The 13,035-nt window shown below is 32.9% G+C and overlaps 1 protein-coding gene across 2 annotated transcripts in view; it reads right to left on the bottom strand.

Moving 5' to 3' along the window:
- Positions 1-2,540: 2,540 nt before the first annotated feature.
- LOC111515123 (uncharacterized) overlaps positions 2,541-13,035 on the bottom strand; it is a 108,310-nt gene continuing 97,815 nt past the window's right edge. For both annotated transcript variants that reach the window (XM_074170246.1, XM_074170245.1), the window contains exons 5-6: positions 9,157-9,304; positions 2,541-2,857 (exon numbers count right to left, since the gene is read on the bottom strand). In XM_074170246.1, the coding sequence (XP_074026347.1) occupies positions 2,587-2,857; positions 9,157-9,304 (419 nt within the window). In that variant the 3' untranslated portion in view covers positions 2,541-2,586. The remainder of the gene's footprint in view (positions 2,858-9,156; positions 9,305-13,035) is intronic.

Genomic DNA, 13,035 nt, shown 5'->3' with positions numbered 1-13,035 from the left:
CCAGCAAAATACAGTAAAACGCGTAATATACGAGGAGCCTTCAAATATTTGATTTTGAGACAAGAGTAACGTACTCTTATTTTGAATAATCTCGAGAAATGTTATTTAGAAAAGTTGTTCAGCATTAAAAAATACATCTAGATTTGAAGTCATGCCCATCTAAGTGAAGTTTTATTTTTTTACCCACTTTTTTTTAAATGGGGACTATGAAAAAAATCAAAGTTTTTGGTGCAAAGTTATTTTTATTTTTTGTTAACACTAAAAACAAAGTTTTTGGTGCAAAGTTATTTTTATTTTTTGTTAACACTGAAAATTACTCAAAATTGTGCAGTATTGTAACAAGAACTTAATATTCAATAATATCAAATCACAAAACATCAACATAAAAAAGGTATTTCAAAACAAACTCATTAATTTTCTGGAGATTTTCTTGTCCAAAATAATTCTCCGAAATAATCTCCAGAAAATCAAAGAGTTTGTCCAAATTACCTATTTTATTCTCTGTGGTGTATGACTAGTTTTAAAAACCACCTTCATACCTAGTTCCTTGAAAATATTTCCAAAGTTCTTCGTATATTTGTGGTATGGAAGTGAGATGTATTTATCTTGGTTTTTGTCCTTTCTGAAAGTCGAGATTTCGTTCATTCTTAACCTAAACTTCTTCTTCCTTATTATGCCATCTACAATACCCTTCGAGAAACCGTTAGTGGCTGCTATTTCCTGTACTGTATGCCTTTCTTTTATGAACCTATCATGTGTTAGAGGGAAAAGTCAAAAGACGATGCACTAAAAAATTCACACCACACACATATACTACACCAAAGATTCCAAACAGTGCAGCATAAGTACATAATGACGGCCAGGTCAACGGAACTGAATCTGTATCGTAAGTATTCAACTAAAATTAGGCTAAACAAGCAGATATTTGGTTTCTAAAGAGCTGTAAAAGATATTTAGTTTTTCGAAATTTTGTTAACGTAAATATTCCTATTAAGTCTTCAGTTGCTGATAAAGTCCAAAAATTCGCCAATGAAAAATGGCTTGATTTAGAAATCGATCATCTGTACACTAACCGTAGAATTAGATAGCTATAGTCTATATAAAAAACTAACATACAGACTAGACGAAAATGATTACGTACAATGGAATGACTTTCAGAGAGGAATGTTTCGGATGATTGAATCAAAATATATCAGAAAAATGTGTACGCTGAATGAGAAACTCAAAACCCTCATATCTAAGCATAAACCAAAAGAAACCACTCTGAAAGTCATGAATATTGTTGAAAATCATTCATCACAGTCGATTGATAAGGAAGAGATCAACGGTTTGAAATTTGGCATCCCACCTTCCGAGAAAGTTCTTGAGGATATCGTTGCTAGTGTTGAAAGTTCGAAAAATTTTAATCTACATGCTTGGGTGTTGACCAAGTATTGTACGAAAAAAACAATTAAGTATTACGCTGGTCAAATCATACAACAACCTACAGATAACCACGAATCTCAACCAACACTGCAAGAAGTTCTTTTGACCTCCAGTAGACATCGACACCATTGTTTTTGAAAACATTGAAATGTTCTTGCCAAATCCCCTAGAAGACCGCCGCGGCAGTATGTTTTCATTTGCAGTGAATTTTGCAGGCCTTAATGTGTGCTAAACAGAAGTTTGAGCATATTATAAGTCTAATACTATTAGTTTTTTATCTAATGACTTTGAGTAAGCATACCTATTTTGAGTTTTTGATATGCTTCTTTATGTCTTACCATTTTGATAATAAAATGTCCGCTGGTAACTAGTTGTTTTGTCTACGCGGAGCAAGTTCGAATTTTTAAGGTATGAGGGCAGAATATTTTTGTGGCTTTATTTGAAAATGTTAACGGGGAATTTAATATAGAGAAAGTTCGGGTTCGATCTAGCCCCGCGCCGCTTTCTATTATATTCATATGGAGTTGTTTAAATGCATCCGGTCTTGTCCCTTAACATGGGGTAAGTCCGAATCCAGAACATCAGCAGCTTTTAAGGTTCCTGTAAACTTCTATGGTATTCTTAACATATAGCGATACTTGAAATGCGTGCGATCTTACCCCAACTTACCTTAATAACAACGGTAATATGTTCTTCTGTCGACCTCTTGTGTCTACCCAAAAAACTCCCAAGCCCTCGCGTCAGCAACGCTAGTCACAAAAACCTCATCTCAGCGTTTTTCAACTATCCCAAGCGTATGATCATCGGCAGGATGCAATATATTCATTTGTTTAGTCTAGTCCAAATTGAAAATGACCACAACGACGCTCGAAGTTTCGACAGTCATAAAGTAGTTCAAGCGCTTTTTCAACTGGCAAAATATCGACACCAAAGAAACGGGTGCTCGACCTCGATCTCTATGAATAAAATAATATTTTATGTTACTATCGCAATGACAGTTATTACACATATTACTTGTACAAAATAATTTCGATGTTTGATATCTGTCAGGCGTCCAGTGACGGCTCACTTTTTTATATCTCCTTAATTATTTGTGGTTGATAAAATACTGGCACTTTTTGCGGCAAATAATTTATTGTAATAAATAATTTGATACAATATTTACAAAAACCCATTTCCAGCAACGACTGCAGGAATGTACCCCACTACACCTTCTTTAGTCTTTACATAAAACCATCCTTTTATATTAGCATCAAGTAAGAAAACAACTTCTCCCTTTTTCACTGTCATGTTGTTCTCTCCAGAACCCTTGAAATCAGTCGTTATCACCAGAAGAGTCTGTCTAATTCCTTTTCCCCTTGCAATAGCTGCTGCCCTCAGGTAAAGCCTATCAACACTCTTTTCTCCACAAGCACTAGCAGCATTTCTGGACCTGGAAAATCAAGAAACTATGATAATCATCATCAATGAATAAACTCATCTGAAAAGGTATTAGAAATATTTCTTTGGGACTAAAACGGAAGATACTGATGAAAATCTACATTAACAAAATTTAATTTTTCATTCATAAAATTATCCCATAGTAGACATTATTCTGAAAATTGTATTATTCTTCTTGAACTTAAGATTTGACATTTCTCTAAGTCTAGGTCTAGGTCTGAGTTTTTTGGAACCACTTGTGATCATGGACGAATAAAGTATATTTGGTACGACAAAATTTAAAAAAGAATTAAAATATTGCTGGATGAATAAAAATAATAATAATATATGAAAGTATTAAAATTCATATTTAAAATGACAACAATCAAGATACATATCATCTTTTCAGATAATTAGCTCAAAAGATACTCGAGGTCCATATTAGATATGAAAAAAATTCTAAGATTCTATATCTGTAACAAGGCTGGTGAAATTTCTTGTCACATTTGTGAAAAAAAAATCCTTCCAAAGAGGTTTGAACTTTCATTTCGGAACAATAAAAAAAATACTTTTGTTAGAATCCTCATGAGATTCCATAATAATTGTCATTTAGGAAAATTCTACTTCATTTCAGAAAGATATGAAGAAAGAATGGTAGATGAAAGAAGATATAGATGCTTCATGATTTTTATATGAAAAAGTTCCTATAAATATACATGTTCATACATATGTTACGGGCAACGTGATTAACTGGGCATTATTAATAAGGACCGGCCATTATTAATAATGCCCAAGAGCGATGGGCAAAGTCATTAATTTATCACTTTGACCGGCCATTATCAATAATGCCCGACGGCCCGTGGTCCATATAATAAGTCAGTGTTTGAGATAGCTTGAATTCATCACTTGGACCGGGCAGTATGAATAATTCTCTACTTGTAGCCGGGCAATGTGATAAATTGGACCGCGGCCGTGGCTTGCAACATGCAAGGGTGTTGTTGTGTTACGAATATGCTTGCAATTTCAGTCTTACTCTACTCGTATCAACTCAATGTGAAGACCCGAAAGAGTTTTCATCTCAAATCATCCGTAAAACGGTTGTTCTTCCTCCAACAACAGAGAGGCCGTTCACTTTAGCTGTTCTGATTCTCGAAAGTCTTTGGTGGAATGATGCCCTCACTACTCTTGAATTCCACGATCATTCTGGCTTGCCGCATCAAGGCCAAGGAATACTTCATCTCGAAAAGCTACTACGTAAGATAAACCACTGCTGGTTAACGTTACGGAAAGTAATCTCTTTACGCTCTCAAAATCCAAAAATTGCTTTCAAAAACGCTTCAATCGGAGATAGGTATACTTCGTTAGACAAACGACATCGTGACTTTTCGACTAATGTCATATTTAGTTATCTATATTTTTCAACATATTTTTATAAGACTTTAACCTGAGTCTCAATAACTCTAGTCTAAACGTAGAAATAGTAATAGATGAAAAGGACAAATTTATCAACTTAGTTTTTGTAACACTCTTGAAATGTTTCCAATATCTGTTGTCGCAAATAAATAATTTATCAAAATTCACCTACAGTAACATAATGAGGAATGTTCCTCCTGACGAAAATCAAGTAGTTTTCATAAACGAGCTCTAAAACAACGCATTTTGAACTTATCATTTCAACCTTTTTTTTTTTTTAATTATTCAAATACTTAGAGAAGAGGAATGAAATAATGCATTCAACATTTAAAGGGATTCGTTTTTATTTCACCATTTGGCAACATCGGTTATAGCTAATAAAGGACAATGAATCTATTACATGCGTGAGACAAACAAAGATGATATATTTCAGAGGCGTGCTTTTCTGTTTACTTATGTTCCGAGCCATTCTGTGACATATGACATTTTGTGCACCAAACTTACCTTCCTCTATATAAATAAATAACAAAACAACTGTTATTTATGTGGCTTGTGGAGGTGGTATTGAACTATATATTTTCCCTTAATTGTTGATTTATAAAGATAATTTTGCTTATTTAAAGTAGAATATCTAGGTAAGTATAAATTATTTCAACTTGATATAAGCGCTGTTACCAATATGTGAATTAGAAACAAATTCCTTCAAAAATTAAAACCGAACATTTGAAACATTAGAATACTTTTCGAAGTGAATTTGTCGAGAGAAGTGAACTCATGAATTAAACTCAACTTTGTTTTGTTCAAACTTGCATTCGCTGTAATAACCCAAATTGATGAACATTCCCCATTGATAATTATTATATCAAGGCAAAGACTACAGAATACTATAAGACGTGTCACTCGCTCATTTTTCGACATCTGAGAAATCTCGCCGCCCGCTAGCGACAGCGGGTAATTACCAGCCGAGGTAGTACAGTGTGTCGCTTGAAGTTACCAGTTCTCGTCGGCACCGAGATATAAAGGTTGTCCGTATTGTTTGGTATTGTCAAAGACTACAGAATCGGTGAACTTTGGTATTGTGATTGTGTTGTGTTCGTTCGGAGTTCGAAATATTTATTTTGTGAAAATGTCGACGTATTGCTCAGTGGATGGTTGTCTGAGTACGGTGGGGAGCCCAGGTATTTCGTTTTTTCGCTGCCCAAAGTACAGTGAAAGGTATGCATTCAATATATTCACCATTAATTTTTATTTTACCTATCTATACCTTTTATGGTTTTATTGTATAAAATTATTCATATCGAAATATACCGCCGGCATTTGCCAATCCAAACTCATTTCAATCTTTTTTCAAAATGTTCAGTTTATCGATTGATATACTTGATTTTTTTTTTAGGTGTCAACGTTGGAAAAATGTATTAGGCTTCATTGGGAATCATAGATATGCTAATCTTACCCCAGAGCAGAGTCACAATAGAATTAAAATTTGCAGCTTACATTTAAGAGCCGATGATATTGTGAATTCTCGTATTCATAGCTATGCTGTTCCTTCATTGCGTCTGCCTCAAGATGGTTCTCAGAAAGGTTGGTTCAGTGAAGTTTATAGATTCAAATGATGAAAAAATCTTATTCCACTTTTTAACATATGAAATTTGCAATATCAATTTCGTTGTTTAAACCTTCCAGATGATGATGACATTGCCGGTACTAGCAAGGATTTTATTTACATTGATGCTCAGGTTCAAACGGATCAATTAGGATCACGAGGTGAAAAATCTTTTCGTTATATTATATACTTACCTGATCTATTTTTATATGCTTCGGAAACAAAAACGATGACAAGAAAACAATTATTGAAAGTACGTACATCTTTCTTTTAGATGAATGCAGCCAAACATCTGCTAAACTCTCTTCGGGAACTCCAAGAAAAGTGGCATTACGAAAAAAAATTATATCACTAGAGAAAACAGTAGCTTCAACATCGAAAAGAGCACTGGACGAAACCGGAATTACTCTGGATGATGTTTTCAAGTTTCTGGATCGAAAATATCCTGAGCAATATTGTAAGCTCTTGAAAGCACAGCTTTCTTTGATAAATAAAGCACCAAAAGGGTCCAGGTATAGTGACGAATTCAAACAGTTTGCATTGACTGTTTATTTTCTTGGTCCGAAAGCGTACAAAAAATTTTCAACAATTTGTAGATTACCGTCAAAAAGTACACTTCATCGTTTCACGAAAAATTGGATTGTTGAACCAGGCTTCAACGATTTTATTTTTCGTGTTATTGAATTCAGGATTGGGCTCATGAAGGAGAAAGAAAGAGATTGTATTTTATGCCTAGACGAAATATCTTTGAAATCTCATCTTTATTATGATATTTCCAGAGACAAAATAGTAGGTTTCCAAACGAGTTTGAATGGGACCTCTACTGACATAGCAAGTAGTGCTCTAACAGTAATGGTCAGAGGTTTGGCAAGCAATTGGAAAATACCACTTGCATACTTTTTCTATAAGACATCAGCAACTTCTGATGATTTGAAAGATATTTTGTTCCAAACGGTACGAAGATGCAAAAGTATAGGCCTAAATGTCATGGGGGTGGTTTCCGATCAGGGTTCAAATTTTCAGAAGTTGGTGAAAACTTTGAATGTTACAGACGAAAATCCCATATTTCTGATAGACGATCATAAACTTGTATATTTGTTTGATATCCCGCACTTACTGAAGTCGACACGAAACAATTTGTTTTCCTATCAGTTTTTACTTCAGGGTGGAGAAACAAGAAACAATTACATAGAAACAATGTATAATTATGATAGAACTAAACAATATAAATTGGCTCCTAAACTTAATAATGACCACATGTATCCAAATAATTTTCAAAAAATGAAAGTCAAGTTGGCTTCCCAAGTTTTGAGTCACTCTGTAGCCGTGGCTATGCACACATACATTGACTTCAATATTTTGTCCAAGGAAGCATTAGTTACTGCTGATTTCATTAAAAAAATGAATGATCTTTTTGATTTATTGAATTCGAGCAATTTTGAGAAATGTCAGGCTTTTATGGGAACGGAAAAGCAGATGAAATGTCTTCAAGAAGCCTATGTCATGTTTCAAAATCTCCAAGTAAAAAAACACGATGGCAAAAATGTCACGAAACAATTGAAATTCATTTTTGGGTGGAAGTTGACTTTGAAAGCAGTTTTTGCCTTGTGGGAGATGTTGAAAGAACGCGATTATAAATATTTGTTCACGTGTAATTTGAATCAAGATTGTTTGGAGAATTTTTTTGGACAGATCAGAAATTGTTCTGGCAACGCAAAGAATCCAACACCCATACAGTTTTGTAGAGCTTTCAAAAAAATATTTGCTTTGAAATATTTTGATTCTAGTGAAGGTGCTAATTGTATGGATGATGTTAATGACGTTTTGTTAAGTTTGACGCCAGAATTAACTGAACAATGTCGATACATCCTTGCTAGACCCGACATTCCAAACTATGCTCCTCTGAAGGTTTTCACTCGAGATTATAAGAACCTTAAAAGTCCCGAAGGAAACGCTCTTGTCTATGTCACAGGATACCTCATGAAAAAATGTCTCATGCAACATTCGTGTGACATTTGCATACATTTTAGCAAATCCTCAGAAAACCTTCTTGATCAAGATGTAATTTTCTGTAAGCTAAAGGCTTACAGTACCGACAAATCATCGTTTGGTGGATTAACCGTACCATCAAGAGATATTGTTGACCATGTAATAGAGATGGAAAACATATTCATTGAAAATTTTGATAAAATCGGCAGTGAGAAGGGAATTGGACAGTATTTGAAAACAAAATATTCGAAAATTCTTTTCTCACATCCATGTCAAAAATTCCCCTTCGATTATTATATATCTATATATACAAGAGTTCGGATATACTTTACTTTAAAATTCATGAACCAGGACATGAAGATTGTTAGGAAACATAAATCATGCAATGTAAAATTGAATATTTCAAATCATTTATAAACATATAACATTATATAATTGTATTATTTTTGTTAATAAAACATGTTTTCCTGAACGTGTTTATCATTTCATCAGTAAATCACTCTGATCTGTTTCTTAGATCATTTATTCATGAGTTTATCTATCATGTTTCTAGAAGTTGATCGACAAACAACTACTTTCGTATCTTTGTTTATTGTCTGATACAACCGAGCAAGCGAAGTTTCAACTTCGGAACGTCCCCTGTAGATATCGCGAATAGGAACTGCCCTCGTATAACTGTCATGCGGCCGGCGGCTTCCGGACATCGTTTGTCGGCGATATGATTTATGGAAATCGCAAAAAATGCAATCCTGAGCCGTACCGACAAACGAATTCCTTGGAGTGAACCAACTTATAGTATTCGGTAAACTTTGATCAAGGTGTAAAGCTGAAATTCGTCTTTCTTATGATCAGTTTATCGAAAAGTGGACACTGACAAATCAATTTACTTGTTATTGAATTATATCAAACGTAATTTCTCTATTTACATTGATATAATGATATATCATACTGATTCAGTTGAATTCATCAAATAAAAATCACATGAAACAGAAAATCAATTTTTTCAATCGGGATGTCAATTTGGCGAAATGTCTTTGAAACGATTCGAAAATTTCTGTGCCAAATGATTATTATGAATAATGCTATTATAGGTAGTATGATATTGAAATGAGGGTGTTTTTTTGTATAGGTGTGTAAAAATAACTGTAAAACTAAATGAATCCTTGACGAAAATTAATATTTTCGAAATAAATAATCATAATCAAGAAATAAGTTAATAAATGGACACACTTCGAAAACTCAGCTTATTGTTATTGTCATATTTCATAAAGAAGACTAACTACCTCTGATTTTTTTATAATATTCACCTATTTTTACATCTAACTCCTTCGTCACAGTCGGACTTTGAACTCAGCTTTTCAGTATCCGTCATGTTACCAGAGGGTTTGGGGAATACATCGTTACTTTTTTCCCAACAAGGTGTTGGTTTGTCATCTTCTGGAGGAGGAATTATTCCTGTAAAAAGGATATTTCGTTATTGAACCATTTTCGGAAGAGTAGCTGGACCTGGAATTCTTCTCTAAAAGTCGTAATTGGGTAATTGTGTTTGTGTTTTTCTTAATTCAGAAACATGTTGACTCTTGCTAAGTGCTTACTTATTATGAATAACTAACAATAATATAGTGCCACTATACAAATAATATAGTAGGTATTTGCTGTTTTCGGCTCTATTGAGATTGAATAAGATAAAATAATATACTTATATTTCGTCTTTTGACATTGTATACATAAGACAGGTCAGTATAAAAGTTGCACATTCAAATTTTGAAAGTAGTATGAAAAACATGAATCACTTGTCTTCATGATTTAAAAACTGTATAAAAAGACCTTCAATTGTGTTTGAACTTTTTGCGATCGGCAAGATTTTTAATCTTTTCTGAAAGTTTGTCGGAAGCAATTGCCTCGGCGTACCATAAGAGTGCAAAATATCTATAAATTGCATTATTTTGTCTAGTAAGGAAATCGTATATTTCATGAAATCGAGTGAAGGATGACAAATCTGAATGGATGTGACATAGCAATTCATGAAGATATATACCAAATAACGTCAGGACTTTTTTGCCGTAAAAAGTTTCTCTGCATGATTCATCATATTTTAGATCGAAGATTAATTTTATTAGTCTGGTTCACATGTACTCGTTTTAGCTCTTTTTGGTGACATTTTTAGCCCTGTCCAAAAATTACGACCAAGGTGTCATTCGATTCGTATTTTTGCCTAGAAAGTTTGAGAAAAGGTCCGAAAACGCGCCGATAAAAATTACAAAAATTATAAACAATTAAGTGAAGAAAAAATGGGGCTTTAGTTTTTTCTTAATATCTCGGAAAATTTTCAAAATTTTGTAAATTTGAAAAAAGATTTGAAAAGATCAATGAATTTGCGTAAAAAAAGTCCCGACTCCCGAAACTGTATCTCAATTATTTATAATTTTTACAGAACCCTGAAAATAGAGCCAAAAACGGGTAGTTTGGCTTCCGCGCGCCTTTCGTCACTCTGACATGAAAACAAAAAAAATTATTTAAACATATAAAATGTAAATATTGAGGAATGAAAAAATTCATGTAATGTTGGGATACATCAATAAACAATAATCCGCAGTCAAAAAAATTTTTCAGGTAATTTACTAAATCAAAAACATACTGAAAGTTATTTTTAAAATCTATTAAATCATGTTCAGTACAGTTAAAAGTTTTTTATAATTTTTATAATTTTTTTTTGTAATATTTTAGATCGTTTTAGTGGCGGTGGCTCATCATCTGTGGTTTATTCCGTATTTTCTTGTCGTGATGTTCCTTGAACCTCCTCCTCTTTGACTTCTTCAAGTATCGGTTCACAGTATTCTTGAACTCCTACTGGAAAATCTTGATAAATCATTAAGGTCGTCTTCATTTCCATCGGGATTACTGTCGATAGCATTTAATCGACCGATCATGATATCAATATCATCATTGTCATCATCAAGTGATGGCCTTGTACTGTTAGAACATGTTTCACCTTTACAATTATTGCATAAAGATGAGCAAGGAAGACCAGCTTTTTTACATCCACATCGATTATTACACTCTTTTATGCAGGCACAATTAACCAGCTTAAGTAAGTCGTCAGGCGCCAGTTTTTCCGTTTGTTTTTATCGGCAGGAACATTGTTTCAGATTTGATCCAACCCCAATCTTTCGGATTCAAATTATAATTACCAATCCAAAACTGAACTTGGTAATACGTCCTAAATGAGTGTAAATGTGTTGCTATTGTTGTTGGAGGTAAAGTTGCTAAGTTTATCGCAGTCTTTGATTTCGCAATCATACTTAAAAATCGAGAAACACGACACTCGCCTGATGTTGAATTAGTATCGAATTGACCGTACAAGGCCAGCATAATTCGCTCTCCAGCTACTTCGATATCTTGACGAGAGGCATCGGGATTGTAGAAGACTTCCACGTATTGCATCAGCTGAGGATTTTTATCTATAATATCCAGCAATTGTTTTCCGAAAATAGCGCTCGTTGTATCGCATCCTGTAAAGGCATGCGCATACAGAATGATATTTTTCAAGTGCTTATTATTTCTGGTTTCATAAATAACATCCAACTGTTTGGTAGATGCTCGTGGTTTCCACATTGTAATATTTGAATTCTCTGGTGTCAAAGCTATCAATAAAGCAGCAAGACCTACATCAGTCCCAATTACAACAATTTTTTCATCTGGATTTTTTTCGGCAAGGTCTATGGCTGTTTGAATAATTAGTGTATCAGCATCTTCTATAGCTTATTTGATTATTAAGTTTGTGTCGGCTATAAGCGTACTATTCCTTTCATTAGCTAAAAACAATTCTTTTTTTTTCGGTTAGCTTCATATCTATTTCAAAGGTGATTTCAGGAGCAACTTTTTTGGAAACTCTTCTGAATCTTTAATATGATTTGACACTACGAAAATTTTCTTCGTAGCCATAAAAAATAATAGACGTTGTGTTGTTAAAATGATTAAAAATGTAAGATTTATAATCACTAATTATTTCACCAAAAGTTTTCTTTTCTTTCCATGGTACTTTATGTAACAGAAAACCGCCATCAAACAACAAACGTACAGCCAATCAAATCAGATAAACAAAAAGTCGTAGTTTTCAGTATGTCATACAATTCCGATTTTTTAAACTCTCGAATGATACCCTTGTCATCAAATAAAGCCATCGGGAAGGGAGCAAGTTCATAGACAAGAGCCGTCTTTATTATATTTGGGTCATTTATCATCACTGCTGCAAAAAACACATAGTTACTTTTATTATAGAACAAAGTATTGAAAAAAAATTGTTTATAACAAAATTTTTTTAAATAAACAATTGAATAAAGAATTAAAAAAAGTTTTTTGAAAACTTCAAAGAACAATAGAATTTATGATTTTAAAAAAACGGTTCCTTAATTTTAATATTTAGTTGCAAATAACGATTGCTAATTAAAAAACGCATTTTTTAGCAACAAAGAAATTTTTTTAAGAAACCATTTTTTGTTTAAATCATGTTTTTTTTCCATTAACATAATGCAAAAAAAAATTCGAATTGCTTATAAACAATGTATTTGTTTATAATAAATTTATTAACAATAGCTGTAAAAATAAAAAAAAATTATCAATTAGTTTTTAGCCATGAGACATCGAAACAATAGAAAATTATAATTTTCAATTGTCAATAAAGAAATAGAAAATAACAATTTTTTTTATTTTGGCAACGGTAATCTATTTTTTGTCTATTAAGGATAACTTCACCAAAGGAAAAAATGCCAGGGTTTTAGTTTAATAATTATAGGGATTTTTATATTAACTTTCAATTCAGAAAAAGTTATTAATTAACAAATTTATAATTAACGTTAAAATTGGGATGAAAATTTTTTGACTGCGAATTATTGTTTATCAATGTATCCCAACATTACATGGATTTTTTCATTCCTTAATATTTACATTTAATATGTCAGAGTGACGAAAGGCGCGCGGAAGCCAGACTACCCGCTTTTGGCTCTATTTTCAGGGCTTTGTAAAAATTATAAATAATCGAGTTACAGTTTCGGGAGTTTGGACCTTTTTTACGCAAATGCATTGATCTTTTCAAATCTTTTTTCAAATTTACAAAATTTTGAAAATTTTCCGAGATATTAAGAAAAAACTAAAGCCCCATTCTGTATTTTTTATCGGCGCGTTTT

This window comes from Leptinotarsa decemlineata, unplaced genomic scaffold (genome assembly GCF_025532065.1).
Source record: "Leptinotarsa decemlineata unplaced genomic scaffold, Ldec_3_MD MMD2_P_RNA_scaffold_7, whole genome shotgun sequence".
Lineage (NCBI taxonomy): Eukaryota > Metazoa > Arthropoda > Insecta > Coleoptera > Chrysomelidae > Leptinotarsa > Leptinotarsa decemlineata.
The sequence above is the reverse complement of the archived record's forward strand: the minus strand, read 5'-3'. Positions and strand labels throughout refer to the sequence as shown.